The 17257-nt window shown below is 37.1% G+C and overlaps 1 protein-coding gene across 18 annotated transcripts in view; it reads left to right on the forward strand.

The window, feature by feature from the left end:
- Positions 1 to 17257, forward strand: part of camk2g2 (calcium/calmodulin-dependent protein kinase (CaM kinase) II gamma 2) — a 70646-nt gene that overhangs the window by 33604 nt on the left and 19785 nt on the right. For 9 of the 18 annotated variants that reach the window (XM_048204689.1, XM_048204686.1, XM_048204692.1 and 6 more), the window contains exons 4-13: positions 3874 to 3928; positions 4490 to 4555; positions 6899 to 6971; positions 10862 to 10964; positions 11567 to 11650; positions 11826 to 11920; positions 14659 to 14781; positions 15062 to 15145; positions 15464 to 15506; positions 15763 to 15825. In XM_048204689.1, coding sequence (XP_048060646.1) covers positions 3874 to 3928; positions 4490 to 4555; positions 6899 to 6971; positions 10862 to 10964; positions 11567 to 11650; positions 11826 to 11920; positions 14659 to 14781; positions 15062 to 15145; positions 15464 to 15506; positions 15763 to 15825 — 789 coding nt within the window. The remainder of the gene's footprint in view (positions 1 to 3873; positions 3929 to 4489; positions 4556 to 6898; positions 6972 to 10861; positions 10965 to 11566; positions 11651 to 11825; positions 11921 to 14658; positions 14782 to 15061; positions 15146 to 15463; positions 15507 to 15762; positions 15826 to 17257) is intronic. The other 9 variants (XM_048204693.1, XM_048204688.1, XM_048204690.1 and 6 more) reach the window with 1 other exon arrangement.

The raw sequence follows: 17257 nt of genomic DNA on the forward strand, positions 1-17257 counted from the left end.
TTAAGGAGCACATGGCCTATGGCAGCAAGAACTCAAACTAACACTTGTTCTTTTCTGCTCCTTTCATCTTGAACATGCACATACACTGTACACATGCAGGGCCTTACAGCCTTTGTACATGTTATCAACAGCAGGGTTTGTTGTCAACAAACCTTCTTCTAAATAACTAGCAGATATGAACTCATGACTGCCATCGGCCCACAGACGCACAGCTAGAGCAGATAATGTGACATAAGCCCTGTCACACACACAGCCCACATGCATCTACATGCATTCTTCATGTTATCTCACTCATAGCTGCATCTTCAGGCATGCGTTTTCAGTGCAACGAGATGTAAGAAAGGAACAATGCATCCCTGTGGAGCTCTTCAACTGAGTGTGAAAATTCACCCAACACTGGTGTTTTTGGCAGAATTTATTTTTCTGCTTAGCAAAAAACTCGCCTACCAATAAAATAGAAGATTTTGTCCGGTACTGGCATTAGAAAAGAGCTTTTTCATATCACTGGATATTCAGGGTTCATAAAACTGTGCCAATGAATACTGAATTTTTTATTGGTCAGTCAGTTTTTTGTTTTTTGTTTTTCTCTCCATATTGTTAGTTCAGTGTAGGGTTATAACAATATACAGATAAAGATAACTGAACAGAGATACAAAATAAATTAGCAAGTAAATGTTCAGAAATGTAAAAAAAAAAAAAGTTAATTTAAATAATTGTAATATAAAATACAAGTTTGGGATCAATACAATTTAAAATAACAATTTAAAATAACTTCAAGTCATGTCATGTAGAAAAGATCGTATTTACGAATTGAAAACACGAACGCCACCACAATGTCGTAAATACAAGTGTGAAGCTCAGGATTTTCTTTAGGCCCCGAATCCGATCTTTACAAGATGGGGGCATGTCAGTGAGAAACGTGGCAGAATACCACAATATTTAAAGGTACTTAGCAGTGACATTGTCAGGCTTTTTTTTATTTACAACAAAATAAGCTAATTGCCCCCACAAAATATAATGGAAATAGAGTTTAAAAACCTTGCTGTATTTTTGTGTAGTTACTTAAGAGAAGGTACGCCACCATCTTGCACTGACAAAAATGGCTTGAACGCACCTGAAATCGTAAACACGACTTCCCAACTCATAAAACACAAACTTCAGAGGAGGACTTGAACGCACCATCATATATTTGAAAATATAATTTATTCTGGTGCTGGCAAAGCAGAATTTTCAGAAATTATTCTAATATCATATTATAATATTCTAAAATCAATGTTGAAAACAGTTGTGCTGCTTAATAGTTTTGTGTAAACCATGATACATTTACAGCATTTATTTTTAAATTAAAGTCTTTATACATTAACATTATAAATTAATTTATGTATATATATATATATATATATATATATATATATATATATATATATATATATATATATATATATATATATACAGTACAGTCCAAAAGTTTGGAACCACTAAGATTTTTAATGTTTTTAAAAGAAGTTTCGTCTGCTCACCAAGGCTACATTTATTTAATTAAAAATACAGTAAAAAACAGTAATATTGTGAAATATTATTACAATTTAAAATAACTGTGTACTATTTAAATATATTTGACAAAGTAATTTATTCCTGTGATGCAAAGCTGAATTTTCAGCATCATTACTCCAGTCTTCAGTGTCACATGATCCTTCAGAAATCATTCTAATATGCTGATTTGCTGCTCAATAAACATTTATGATTATTTTCAATGTTGTGTACTTTTTTTTTCAGGATTCCTTGATGAATAGAAAGTTCAAAAGAACAGCATTTATCTGAAATACAAAGCTTCTGTAGCATTATACACTACCGTTCAAAAGTTTGGGGTCAGCAAGAATTTTTATTTTTATTTTTTTGAAAAGAAATGAAAGAAATGAATACTTTTATTCAGCAAGGATGCATTAAATGAATCAAAAGTGGCAGTAAAGACATTTATAATGTTACAAAAGATTAGATTTCAGATAAACACTGTTCTTTTGAACTTTCTATTCATCAAATAATCCTGAAAAAAAATATTGTACACAAATATTTTGTACAATTGTACACATTAAATGTTTCTTGAGCAGCAGATCAGCATATTAGAATGATTTCTGAAGGATCATGTGACACTGAAGACTGGAGTAATGATGCTGAAAATTCAGCTTTGCCATCACAGGAATAAATTACTTTGTGAAATATATTCAAATAGAAAACAGTTATTTTAAATTGTAATAATATTTCACAATATTACTGTTTTTTACTGTATTTTTAATTAAATAAATGTAGCCTTGGTGAGCAGATGAAACTTCTTTTAAAAACATTAAAAATCTTAGTGTTTCCAAACTTTTGGACTGTACTGTGTATACACACATATATACACACATATATACACATACATATAATTTATATGTAATATGCATGCGACATGACTAATATTATTACTTTTTTTCCCCCATTTTAGTATCATACCAGTGAGGTACCAGTACTCTAGTTCAAATCAGAAGTATTAGGCCAATAACTAGTTCATAGAGTATCATCTCCATCAGAGTACAACACAAATCCCCTCTATCCACACACCTCACCTTTCTCAGGCCAACCTGTTATAATCCCTCTCCATTCACACACTGTTCACTGCACCTTGAGTCTGAATTGTGTTAAAACACAAGTCCTGTCAGAATGTGTGTGTTTGTGTCAGCGCTGCAGGTGATCCTGGGTGGATGTGGAGATAATATAATTCCGCTTTGCCCTCTCTGCCCTCCTCTAGCACAGCCTCCTCTCTCACATGTCTGAGATTAATGCATGCTGTCATTTACACAGACCCACACACAACAAGCGCGAGCCGGGGGTCTCTTAATGGCTGCGTGTGTGAGATCTGGCAGGTGCACGGTTTCAAATCTGTAACTACCGATGACAAATTCATTACTTTCAATCATGATAACAAATGTTCCTTGCCTTACTTGCAATGCCACCGTTCCCTCGGTAATGTGAAGACCAGAGGACCTTCTCTGACACGAATGATGTCAGCTGTGATTCTTTTTAATTTAAAGTGGTCATGAAGTCAAAATGTTTCTCTTTTTTCACAGCTCGGTCTTATTGTGCACAGTATATCAAGGTACATTGCTCCAAAGAAAAAAAGTCATGGTGTTGCTTCTAACGTAACTTGTTGTATGTATCCTTCACAGAGCAAACAATCCCATAATGCATTGCAACAAGTACAAAAAATCCAAGATGTTGGCCAAGGCATGAGCAATAAGGCATGACTACAAATAAACTTATCATTTATATAGTTCTAAAATAGTTCAATGTAATTAAAAATTAAGCACTTTAATTTAGAGTTTTTAAAAAGTGATAAAATTTAAGATGTAAACTGAAATATTTTTAACCCTCAATATCTATTGTTTTCATTAAAGAACATACATTTCTTGAAACTTCTGGAATTACAAAATGTGGTTAATTAACTTAATATATAAATACTCCCAGTTTCTGTTAATAAAACAAGTTTGAAAACAAGCTGCGTTGTTATAATTACAGGAATACAGAACATATCTTACCCTATGGTGTATGGCCTTCGAGTCAAAAAGGTTGAGAACCATTGTCCTATGCTGAGTTCTGTTTGTGTGGCGTTTGGAATTGATCTCTATGTGCACCGTTCCAAATGGGTCACTTACGAGGATCATTTCAGCTAGGATGCTGCCTTAGAAGGCATTAGGCAGCAAGGTTGGGTTTTGTAATAGAGCTAATGAGGATGACTTCATGAGCAGGTCAAGAAAAGGATAAAAGCTTGTTCTGTTCATCCTGTTTATATTGTTTTTCTGTCTTACCTCATTCTCTCTTTCTGTTTTCCCTCAACAGTGCGTCTCCATGACAGTATCTCAGAAGAAGGCTTTCATTACCTGGTTTTTGACCTGTATGTATCTGAGTCAGACACTCTGATCTTCCCTCTTACTTCTGCTGTTAAACAGGATTGATGCTAGATGAGGCCTGTAAACTCACACTTTCCACTTCCTTTCAGCCCTGTTTGGTTGTAATTAACTGTAAATTACCGGAAAATGTAATTGAAGTATGTCTATTAATCTCTTTTCACCAGCCAGTAGGCCCATTTCTCCATACCATATGAAGTTTAAAATACTCCTTTGCTTGAGTTATGTTGACATCATGTTACACGATTATCAGAGTCTGAAGTGTTGTTGAGATATAGAGTCTTCTGCGTAACTGCAGTGTGAGAGGGAGACAAACGTGTAAGTGTACATGTGTGTAGATTTTAACTCTATGGCCCTCTCCTCAGGGCTCTTATGTCATTAAGACTCTGATAGCGCTCACCCAACCCTCAAGTGTCGAACCGTTGGTGATAAAAACTTCCCTCTATTAGCCACACACTCCACTACAGGCCTCATGCTCTTTATAGTTTATAGTTGAATGGAACCGCTGTGAGGTGAGCTGTTGATAAAGCCTGTATTTCTTCCTGTAGTGTGACTGGTGGAGAACTGTTTGAAGACATTGTCGCAAGAGAATATTACAGTGAAGCAGATGCAAGGTAAGTTAAAAAATTCAGCTCAAGCCATATCAGTGTTAAGCTGTATTTGTTTTTATATTATATGTATTTCTGTGTATATATACTACGTTCAAAATTTGGGTTCTATTAGAGTATTTTATGTTTTTGAAAAAAGTCTCTTCTCACTAAGATTGCATATATTTTATCAAAAATACAGTGGAAAAGTAATATTGCGAAATATTATTACAACTTAAAATGTTTTAAGTAACTGATTTCTATTTTAATCATTTTAAAATGTAATTTATTCCTGTGATTGCAAATTTTCAGCATCATTACTCCAGTCTTCAGTGTCACATGATCCTTCAGAAATCATTCTAATATGCTTATTTGCTGTTCAAGAAACATTTATTATTATCAATGTTGAAAACAGTTGTGTACATTTTTTTCAGGATTCTTTGATGAATAGAAAGTTCAAAAGAACAGCATTTATGTGAAATAGAAAGCTTATATAACATTATACGTTACTGTTCGAAAGTTTGGGGTCAGTATTTTTTTTTTTTTTTTTTAATACAAAAATCAACACTTATTCAGCAAGGATGCATTAAAGTGATCAAAACTGACAGTAAAGGCATTTGATAATGTTACAAAAGATTTATATTGTCAAATAAATGCCTTTTATTCAGCAAAGAATCCTGGAAAATAAAAAGTACAGAAGTTTCCACAAAAATATTAATAGCTTTGCCATTACAGGGATAAATTCAATTTTTAAAATATATTAAAATAGAAATCGGTTACTTATTAAAAGTAACTTTAAATGGTAATAATACTGCTGTTTATAATAATAATAATAATACTGTTTTATTGTATTTCTATATCGATCTCTCTCTCAATATTTATACGTACACACATATTTATATATATATATATAATGGCATATGTTGCTCTGGCAGACTTACAGACTTGCACTGCAGAGAGACATTTCAAGAAAGACTTCAGTAGACAATGAGGGGACAGAAATAACAAGCCACCGGTGGAGCTGGAAGGAATGTAGTGGGGCAGCTCATTACAGAGCTCTGAAACCTGTTTAAAAGGTCATGACCTGAGGACAGGGGGAGGGTTGGGAGGAGATGACATCTCTCTGAGGGAATGTTTGTTTATTTGGAAGCATACTTGAAAAAATACATTTCTGAAAGATTCAGTTTATGTAAAGAGAGATCAAAAAAGAGAGCTTGCAGAAAGCAATGGCTGTTGAGGATAGAAAGAGCCCCATTAGATATTCCCTAAAGCTCTCTTGAGGAAGGATGGTGAGGAAGGCATTTGTGTCCAAATTTGGCAAAATCTTTGGACTGCATTCCATTCCATCCCATTACGGAGGCACTTTCCAGCAAAAACTCTCTCTGTTCTCCCTTGATGGGAACTCTCAGAAGCAGTCTTCACACTGTAAGTCTGGAGAGTGCCTCCAAAAGTAATTGGAAAGTGACACTAATTTTGTTGTTCCGGCTTAGTGCTGAATATGAAGTGGAAATGGACTGGAGTGCAGACAGTCAGCTTTAATTTAAGGGGATGCCTATCCAGGCAGCAGGTTAATAATAACACCACATTTCAGGCCAGCTACCATCCCTGTTAAATCACTGAGAGTGTTTACATAGTTTGACATTATTTAAATATAAATATCATGTTTAATAATCAGTTGCGTAACCCTGGCATTTAATGATTGTCTCACTGTCTGAGAACAAAATGCAGCATTAGAGACAGAATGGTGGTGCCATGGTACTGTGATGGCTGCAGACAGTAATACCATAGTACTGTGTATACAGCACTAAATGACACACACACACACACACACACACACACACACACACACACACACAACCGTTCAAAAGTTTAGGGACAGTAAGATTAAAAAAAAGAAGAAGAATCAAATAATGATGTTCTTATGTACTTTCCTTTCATCAAAGTGTCCTGAAAAAAAAAAAATATCACAGTTTCCACACAAATATTAAGCAGCACACCTGTTTAACATTGATAGTAATAAGAAATGTTTCTTGAGCACCAAATCAGCATATTAGAATGATTTCTGAAGGATCATGTGACACTTTGCTTCAGGAAAACTGTTTTGGCATTTGGATGACATGGTAAATGTATCTTCATTCCCATCCTGGAGAGCTACTCTGGCAGCTTTGACAACCACAAAACAAACCAGAGTATTTATCTGTTGTACAAAGCTCAGTGTATCCGCATAGGCCAGATTCTGCTGCAAGATTTCTTGTGCCCGATCTTCTATCTGGAGTTAATCCTTCTACTAATGCCTGGGTTTCTCTCCCTAATCTAACCCTCTTTTCCTTCTCCCTGCTTTCTCTCTATCTCTCTCTCTCTGTTTCTCAGTCATTGCATCAATCAGATCCTGGAAAGCGTCAGCCACATCCACCAGCATGACATTGTGCACAGGGACCTCAAGGTGAGTCATGCCGTCACTGTGGCAATGTGCCAATCCTGGAGCTTGCGTCATCCAAACCCTCCTCCTCCTCTTGGCAACCCTGTGGCGTCATCAGCACACACTCAGACATGTGCTTGTAACATTAAACTCTTTGTGGCTGCTAACTTGTCACTGGAGAATTTTCTTGCCTGTTTGATTATTTGTGTTTCTTGACGTCAAGAGAGTGGCCAGTTGGCTGTGGCGAATCCAGAGGGGCCATTTGATAGCAAACACAATGCAGAAAGCAAACAAAGCGACGTTTAATAGATGATGGAGAGATTTGTTCCTTAAATGTCATTGTTCAATTTGAACCTCATATTGGATTGAAATTTAACAGCACTTCCTTGTTGCTTGTCAGAGGTTACAGCAATTTTTCTTTTGTATATTCACATCTTCCTACAAGTGGATGTAGTAGAGTCTGTGTAGGAGGTGAAATCATGTGTTTTTGCATGGAAGTGCAGAAGGGTTTTTTTTCTACAATAATAACTGATGAAACACAGATCAGTGTCATGTGGTGGACAAAGACGTGACTAACCCCACCCCTCTGGAAGCTCCAACTGAACCAGCCCTTTCCATATTAGTTCACCTCTTTAAAAGTAAAGGCAGACAGAGGAGTGCTGGAGGCAGGCCGGTTGCTATGGAAACTCGTGTGATGTCACTGAGGCTGCAGAGCCATTGCATGACGGTGAGAGTGTGTGGTAGGGACTCATTTTGCCTCCTCTAATTCATCAGAGGGAAAGAGACGGAACTGTTGAACACAGACAGAAAAGAAAACCTTATGACAGGGACGTCAGAACCGAACAGGGACAGTCGAGCGGGAGCTAGACAGAGAAAGAAAGTGGATCTCGAATAGAAGAGAGAGAGATGGAGTCTTTCCCTAAAGGTTGTAGGACAGGGGAACTGGGAGGACAGAGGGGCTGGTAGTTCACAGATAAATATTAGATTTGAGAACTAGAAAAAATAGAAATGTTGCCTTGCCAACTAACTGATATAAAAAATATGAAGAACTAAAATTACTAAAACAGAAAAAAAGTAAATAGATTTTTTAAAATAATTCAAATGACACAAGTAGTAAAACAAACTAAAATTAAAATATAAAAATAAAAGCTAATTTAAAACATTAATACATTTTATAGTACTGGGGTTGGCAACCTATGGCATGCATGCCAACACTGGCACAAGACAATCGCTAAAGAAGTGTATGTATTTCATTTAAATAATGTCCCTCAAACATAAATACGGATGTACATTTTGAGGTAATCATACCTCGTAGTAAGACAGCCTGATATATTAAGTTAGGTACTATAAGTAAGGGATAATGTACATCCAGCCAGTTGTTATCACAGAATAAACCCAGACAGGGTGATCAGGTCTTGCATCAGCTTGAAGAGGTTTATTCTGCAATAACAACCGGCTGGATGTACATTATCCCGCTTATTACACGGCTACTTGCCACATAAGTAAATAATTAGACATGAAATATTGATCTGAATCGAAATATTTTATTAGCTCTTTAAACACAAAGTTTCTGCAGAGAGAGCAGTTGCTAGCGCGGCAAGTTCAAACTAGACGGACATTTAAGAGATACGGTACAGTCATACCACTTATTACACGGCATTTCGTTTAATAGAGAGATATTGAGATATTGATCTGAGATGAAACTGATTTAAAATCGTACCTTTTGTTATCTTATAATCCATTACAGTGAACAGAATAGTTGCAAAATGGCAGCAGCTGCGATTGTATGAAACACAATACTGGATCACATAAGTAAATAACTGTACACAAAATATTGATTTGACTGAGTTTTAATATTTTATTAGCTCACCAAACGCAAAACTTCCACGAGGAGAAAATGGTTCTAGTAAGCGTATAGCACTGCGGACTTCAGTTACCCGGATGAGCCTGTGTTTTTCTGTTTTTAGCAGTTGTTATCGGGGAATAACATACCGCTGGATGGTGCAATTGACCAATCAGAATCGAGTATTCCACAGAAATACTATTAAAGTGTGAGATTTTAAACCTGCGCTAGTGCACAGATCCAACAAACCATTCGCTTTAGGGATTACCTTTTCTGTGCCGTAAGGTTGCCGGCCTCTGATTATGGCATATAAATAATACTAAAATAATAACACTGTCACATTCTTTTGTGCCCCTGAATTAAGTGAAAAGAACAGTTGTTGAAACAAATGTAAGATTGTTTGCAGTGTTTTTTACATTGATACAATCTTTGAGCTCTTAAAAAAAAAAAAAAAAAAGAAAGAAAGATGAGGAGGAGGATGTGATGCCTACAGTAGCATTTAAAACTTTTGACCTTTAGACCTCATTTTTTTTGGCTTGGCTTATGAATATTGGGCAATCTAGGAAAGTAAATCTAGCTATGTCAGCATGACTTAATATTTGTTATAATATACCATCATCATATCATCATGTCACAGAAAGTCTTGTTCCGGCAGTTGTTGCAGGATGACTGCGCTGTGTCCGGGTCAGGGATGTGCCTGCAGCATTCAGAGGCAGCAGGGTATGCAGGACAGCGGGGCGAGAGAGCAGCTCACCCCTGCTCTCGTAGCATGAGATAACAAGCCCTCCTCTCTGTCTATTCATGAATTATGCAGCTCAGAGCAATGGGTGTGCTGTCAAAACTATCCGTCCGCCACACACACACACACACACATACAGACGCCAGTAAGGATATAGACACCACATGCAATCTCTCCCTTCTTCAATCACACTTATACAAGAGTGCACACTCTGACTTGATTCCCTCTGTATTTCGAGTCCGGATCTCAGTATTACTACAGTGTGATGATGAAAGACTCTCCTCATAGAACATGCTGCATACATTTATGTCCTTTTATGCAGATCACAGCTGATTAAACTCAGCCTCTGTATGCTTAATCGTCACCTTTAGCATAATCATGCACAGAATAAATGAGCAGCCGTATGGGATGGAATGCCTGTGTATTGCACTTCGATTCTTTTGGCTCACACTCAGTTAAAAAACACTAAAAATGTAATAACACTGATAAATGTAATCTTTAGCAAATGAATTTCGCGGTAGGGTGAAAGATTTCACCAAACAGATTTTGGAGTGGATTCAAGTTGGTCATGCTGATTTGCCACATTGACCAACAGAAAGCAACTACTTGGTTTGAAAGTGACTTCTGTGTTTGCTGTGCTTCATACATCACTACGCTATTGACAATAGACAGTGGACCTTTTTTGACTGCAGAATTTTGCTGGCCGCACCTTAAAGGGTTAGTTCACCCCAAAATGAAAATTTTGTCATTAATTACACACTCTCATGTCATTGCAAACCCCATAGACAGCTACGTGACCACCACTTTGATGCTTCAAAAAGTTCATAAAGAGATTGGAAAAACTAATCCATTTGAATTGAGTGGTTTAGTCCGAACCTGAATGACACTTGAGAAACGTGCCGTGTAACACACGAGAATGAACCTCTTTGATTACACAGCACGTTTGAGCTTCCGGAAGAGGTTTGTTTTCATGTGTCATTCAAGTTCGGTTGAGCATCTAAACCGCTCGATTCATATAGATTAGTTTTCCAATCTTTATGAACTTTTTGAAGTGCTGTCAGATTTCATCAAAAATATCTTAATTTGTGTTCTGAAGATGGGCAAAAGTCTTACGGGTTTGGAACGGCATGAGGGTGAGTAATTAATGACAGAATTTTCATTTTGGGTGAACTAACCCTTTAACATGCTAAAAACATTCAGATAATTCAGATTTTATGGTAAAATTCACAGTATTGGAGATTTCGATTCTGATGTACCCGTTTTTATGCTCTGCTTTGCTCTTATTCCTCCTTCCTTTCTTGTCTCCTACCCTTTTCTCTTTTCCTCCTATAGCCAGAGAACCTGCTGCTGGCCAGTAAGATGAAGGGGGCGGCAGTGAAGCTGGCTGATTTTGGCCTTGCCATCGAGGTGCAGGGAGATCAGCAGGCCTGGTTCGGTAAGACTCCTCTGCTTTTCCTTAAATTTGTTGGTAGCCTCATCTCTTAAAGGGATTTGGCTTGAAGCCATTGTAGATCGTCTTGATGCAATTTTGAATTAAATTCAAGAGACCAAATGAATTTCACTGGTTTCACATTCATTGAAACATTGGTGCTTGTAAAATTGTGAAAGCTGATTTTCAAGCAGTGTTAGCTTTCCCTTATTGCTCTGTTTCCTCTCTACGGTATCTTTGGCTCTTGTGGGACTGGAGAATACTGGAGAGTAGCCAGCTGGTGTTTTTACACTGTGCTCATGGGAAATATGGAGTAGTTTTCTCAATGTTTAATGTTCTTTTTGAGTCAAGACTACTCACTTGAACCAGGTCAGAGGTCACAGACGACAAAGCCAGTGAACAAATTAAAAATAAGCTTTTCCAGCATTGTGGGAATTTTTTTTTTTTTTTTTTTTTTTTTTACATTATGCTGCCTTATAAGAAATATCTTTATTATGCACATCTCTTTTTTTTTTTTCTTCTTTTTTACGAAACAACTATTTTTATTTAATACAAACACAGTTCATTTTAGGTATTAAATGTATGTAAATCACAATATGGCCTTACAGGTTTTGCAGGCACTCCTGGATACCTCTCCCCTGAAGTCCTGAGAAAGGATCCGTATGGCAAACCAGTGGATATTTGGGCCTGTGGTAAGATTTTCACCTGTTTTAAAGTGACATTTAAAATGACTCTCTTTGTTCTAGTGTCATGCATTTGTCAATTTTTATGAATAATCGGTTTACTAAATATGTGATACAGTCTCTTTACTTTGGAAGAACAGTGGATTTGTATTTGTGTAGTTACCAATTTATGTGTCCTGGGCAGGTGTGATCTTGTATATCCTGCTGGTGGGTTACCCTCCTTTCTGGGATGAGGATCAGCACAAACTATATCAACAGATCAAGGCTGGAGCCTATGACGTGAGTAATCACACTCACTGTTTGCCTTAATGAGCTCTCACTGCTTTATAATCTAATGACACTGTTTTAGATCTAATCAGGGCTGTTGCCATTGAGGGAAACACATCCACCCTAATATTCAGATTAGTGGTTGACCATTATGAGATTTTCAATGTTTGATTCTCATTACATCCATTACATCCATGTCAAAAGTTTAGTAGGATATTTTTAATGTTTTTTTGCTCCTGAAGGTTGCATTTATTTGATCAAAAATACTGTAAAATCTGTAATATTGTAAATTATTATTGCAATTTAAAATGACTGTTTTCTGTTTGAATATATTTTAAAATGTTATTTATTTATGTGGTGGCAAAGGCAAAGCTGAATTTTCAGCAACCATTACTCCAGCCTTTAGTGTCACATGATCCTTCAGAAATCATTCTAATATGCTGATTTGCTACTTAAGAAACATTTTTTATGTTATTATTGTAATGTCTTTTTAATGTTTAAAACAGTAATGCTGGTTAATATTTTTGTGGAAACTGTGATATATTTTTCAGTATTCATTGAATCGAAAGTCAAAAGAGCAGCATTTGTTTAAAATATAAACATTTTGCTGTAATATAAAGTTCTTAACTGTCTCTTTGCTGAATAAAAGTATTAATTTCTTTAAAAAAAAAAAAATCTCAGTGACCCAAAACATTTGAACAGTAGTATACATTTTTTTAATTCCAAAATGAACTTTTGGTTCTCCAGTTGTGTTTCTCTATCATTCTCCAGCTTGGTGATGCAGCAGTGCCGGAAAACAATTCAACTTTCAAAACACCTACTTTTCACTCCAGGCAAAATTGTGCAACTGCACTCTTCACTCCGCACCGCTCACATTTCAGATCTAATTAAAGCAGGCATTTAGTAAACAGGCATGTTGAACAAAAGGCCAGTTTATTTTAAAAAAAGTGTCTATAACCCAGTTTAAGTGACACTTGGCTCAATCAGGAACAGAAAGTGAAAGGCCTTTTATTAGACCTGTCTTTTATTGCCCGTCAACATGTTGACAGAGAAGCTCTCATGGCCATCATCGTACAGAGATTTCAGTGCCACCACATCGACCCAGAGTGACGAGCCCAGATTGAAGCCTTTGTTAATATTTAATTGGGTGGGATAGAGAGCCAAGTTACTCAATAATAAATGATGGCAGCCCCCTCCTCTAGAGCTCAGAAGTGGAACATACAATTGAGGAGTCTTCTTCATTATCATCAGCATTATCATCTCCTCAAACCCCAGAGAAAAACAGTTTTCAGTGGGATATTTCCCATTAACACTATTCTGTATAGTTTATATGAGGTTACAGCAGTCTTGCAGATAGTATCGTGTCATGCTTCTGTCTGTCAGTGAAGTGATAAGCTGTAGTTTGTAAACAGTGTAGCGTGATCAGAGTATGGATTCATACTAATTTGATTTCATTTGTGCTTTTACAATCCCTTTTAGTCCAGCTAGGCACTCTAAGTGCATGGGAGTATAGCATGATTGTTGTGTTTGTTGCATAGTGGTGTTGTCCATTTGATGGAGTGCTGCAGTAACAGAGAGATGTGATTATGAAAGCCAGTTTTGGTTTCAGCATTTTCAGCCATCCAGGTGGAAAACAACTCTTCCAGCCATCACTTTAGCTACTCTGCTCTAATCTTATTAAAATCCATTACAGGCCATGGAAGCCATTGATCTGTGTGTTTGTTCAAGTCTGTATGCATGTGAGCTCTTTGTTTCATACAAAAGCCTGAGATAGCGAAAATACTTCTACATTCTTTTCTATGTAGTACACATTTCCATTACTGTTTTACATTATCAGCATTAGCAAAACTATTTGGATGCAAAGCTGAATTAACATTGTTGAATTCAGAATGTCTTAGTACTTTTGCCCTCTTTTTGCATTAATATCAGCAATGCTCGTGCTTCGTGAACTCAACAAGTTTGTGTAAAACCTGATTATCATGTTCTCCCGTATGATTTAAGATGATATAAAGAGCATCTTGAGCTTCAGTGGAAGAACATCTAACTATCTGTACACAGTCACATGATCAATGTCACAAATTTACTTATGATTAGTGATCTAGAAATATTTACTTCACGTTTATTTGTATAGGGCTTATCACAATGCATATCCTTTCAAAGCAGCTATACAGAAAATGCATGTTTAAATGTAAAAACGTCATTGGGCCTTAATGAATGGAATGAATAAATAAATAAAAACTAAAAATATATATAAATAATAAACTGGTTTGGCAGCGGGACCCACATTTTCCCATGTTCATTAAGCCGCGACCCAAATTTTTAGGAATTTGAACCAAGCAAATTTATTTCTCATAAATGGTTAACACACTGTCCACACTTTAGTTAACATGCACATAAATTGTAAGAATATCACTAAGACTGAATAAACAGTATAAGGTAAGGCTATTAAAAAGTTAAAAAACTAGTTTTTGTTAATACAATTAGGTATGAGCCACCACAGTCATCATAAATATGGAAAATAGCACAGAGTGAAAATAAAATAGTATTTTGGGTCAAGGTTACAGAAATTACATGGTAAATACCATGGTAAATAGACAATACCAGACATCCCACCCAGAAAAAAAACTCATTAGCGCACCCTCATTTCCAGGTTTAAAATGAAACAAACCCCTGGTTTTCAGTGTAGACCTCACTGTATCTTGTCAAGAAAACTCAATCATCTTTCCTCTCTTGTTTTTTTCATGTCTTAGTTTCCCTCTCCAGAGTGGGACACTGTTACCCCAGAGGCCAAAAACCTCATCAACCAGATGCTGACCATCAACCCAGCAAAGAGGATCACGGCTGACCAAGCACTCAAGCATCCGTGGGTCTGCGTAAGTGTCCTGGACTTAAACCCCAAGCACTTTTCAATATATCTTTCAAGGCTGGTTTATATTGCGTCACCCAGCTTGTCACGGTTACATCCAGCAACTGGCAAAATGTCAAAGAGCTTACAGTTCCAGTCTCCAATGAAATAAACATTTGCTAGTCTGTTTGGTTGATGAAATACTTTAAATGAGACTTTATATCCAATATGTATTACATACAATCTATCATAACGTATTTGAATAAAGATTTGTCCTAAAGACTGTGACATCTCTCTCTCACATTTAGCAACGCTCCACTGTTGCCTCCATGATGCATCGTCAAGAAACTGTTGAGTGTCTGCGCAAGTTCAACGCCCGCAGAAAACTGAAGGTCTGAATCATTCTTTGCTAACACAATAAGGTTCAATTTGTTAACATTGGTTAGTTAATTCACTGGCTAACGTGAATAAGTGCAATACATTTACAGCATGTATTAATCTAGGTTAATTTCTACATATGCTGATACGCTTTTAATACTTTAAGTTGAATAAATGAAAATTTGTTAACAAACTCAACCTTATTGTGAACTATTACCTATTGTTAATGCTCTATTAAAATGTATGATTGTTTGAAGACTTTGTCCTCAGCAATGTTTATTATTATTTTAAGTCTAAATAAGATACTAAAGTAGCGCTTGTGTCTCCTGCAGGGGGCCATTTTGACCACCATGCTGGTGTCCAGGAACTTCTCAGGTGAATGCCTTATTAGCTTCTGAATTATGAATGAGACTTGTGATCATACATTGAGGGATATGTATGTTTATGTAGTTTCTTTTGAAACTTTGATTTTATAATCTGGCCTCACTTTCCTGACTGCATAGAGGCATTTGGGCTTTGCTTTAGGTTGCTTTGTTAAGATACAAATTGGGTAAGTTTCTGTGATCCCGGAGAGGCTGAGCTTCTGCCTTGAGTCAGCCTCTCCAAAACGACATGCTCTTTTGTCCAATAGTGGGTCGGCAACACACCACCCCCGCTACCCCCACCACCAGCACAGCTGCACTGGCACAGGAAGGTACGTGAGATGGGCACTAGGGGGCCTTTGCCCACTTTCAGCCTCAGCATGTGACGAAGGGGAGCCTGCTATACCCCTGCAAACGCACGGGCACTGAAACTCTTCTGAGAGGCCATTCGCTATGCAGAGAATACATAACACACGTTCCAGGGTTTGGGTTCATTGACTGAATTTAGAATATTTCAATTAAAATTTGATTCAATCGAAATCTTGTGTGAATGCATATTTTGTCAGTAGTGAAATTTAAGTAAACAGATGTGTATAAAACAAGCTATATCTGTGATTCAGTCATTCCCAACCCTGAGACGCATTCATAACCCTTTGTGCTTCATGGCTTTTGACCAAAGTCTAGGATGAAAGTGCCCTTTCCTGTCTAAGGCAGTCTTTGCCTACAGTCTGCACTGAACATCTTTACACAAGTGCTGTGAACTTGTCAGAAGATGTTTTGTGTCATTGTCAGCAGATTGGAATGGTAAGAAGAGTATCACAAAAACATGTATTATGTCTTCCAAGTGGTGTCTGTCTGGAAACATAATGCATTATGGGTTTGCGCTCTTGGTGATGGTCCAGGGATGCTCCGGTGGAGGTATTTCGACCCGAGTCACCTTAAGCAACGGCATCATATTTAAGATTTTTATTACAGATTTAGTCGCCTTCATTTATGTCGACGGTTTCTTAAGGTGGCTCGTTTTCCTTGTATACCTCACAGTCACAGTCAGGTCGGCTTTTGGTCAACCAGCTGCACTGGTATGAAATTGTGGGTAGATGCTGACATGCATTTGCCTGTTGTAAGAATGAATGTCTACATCATGTATGTATTAGCATGCTCTTAAGGGAAGACTTACTGAGAAGAACCACTGTACTGAAGTCTTCACAGCGGGGATCGCTGTGGTGTGCTTCAAAAGCACCTTTCAGCATGTCTTCAGGTGTCTTTGTGCATGGAGGACACGAAGCAACAGGATCCACATGTCCTTTTGTCTTGCTTTTTGTTTGTTTCTTAGTTTCTCACCCCTCTCTTCATATCTTAATGAAAGTGGCATGTCTGTGAACGCTGTGCCAATTGCTTCTGTTGCTTTACAGTGATACTTAAAGGTGCAGTATGCAATTTCTCAAAATCATTGTTGAACATCTGTTGATATTTGAAATCAACCCAAACAAACACACCCCTGCTTTCATTGCTCCGCTCCCAAAATGCAATACAAGAATGTCTTCTTATCATAGCAGAAGTGGAGCAAAATAATTCTTGACATGACACTCAAAACCAATGTTACTCATGTATGGAGCAGAAACCTCGCAACCTCGACGTCCATTTCCAGGCCTTCCCGCTTGGGTCTCTCCAGCATTGGAAAGCTTTTCTAATATTAATGCAGGTCCTAAAGCTCTTGCCTGATCATAGCCCTTCTTTTTCTAGTGATATTCCTCTGAGCTTTTC

The sequence above is a fragment of the Megalobrama amblycephala genome, linkage group LG10 (genome assembly GCF_018812025.1).
Source record: "Megalobrama amblycephala isolate DHTTF-2021 linkage group LG10, ASM1881202v1, whole genome shotgun sequence".
In the NCBI taxonomy this organism is placed as follows: domain Eukaryota; kingdom Metazoa; phylum Chordata; class Actinopteri; order Cypriniformes; family Xenocyprididae; genus Megalobrama; species Megalobrama amblycephala.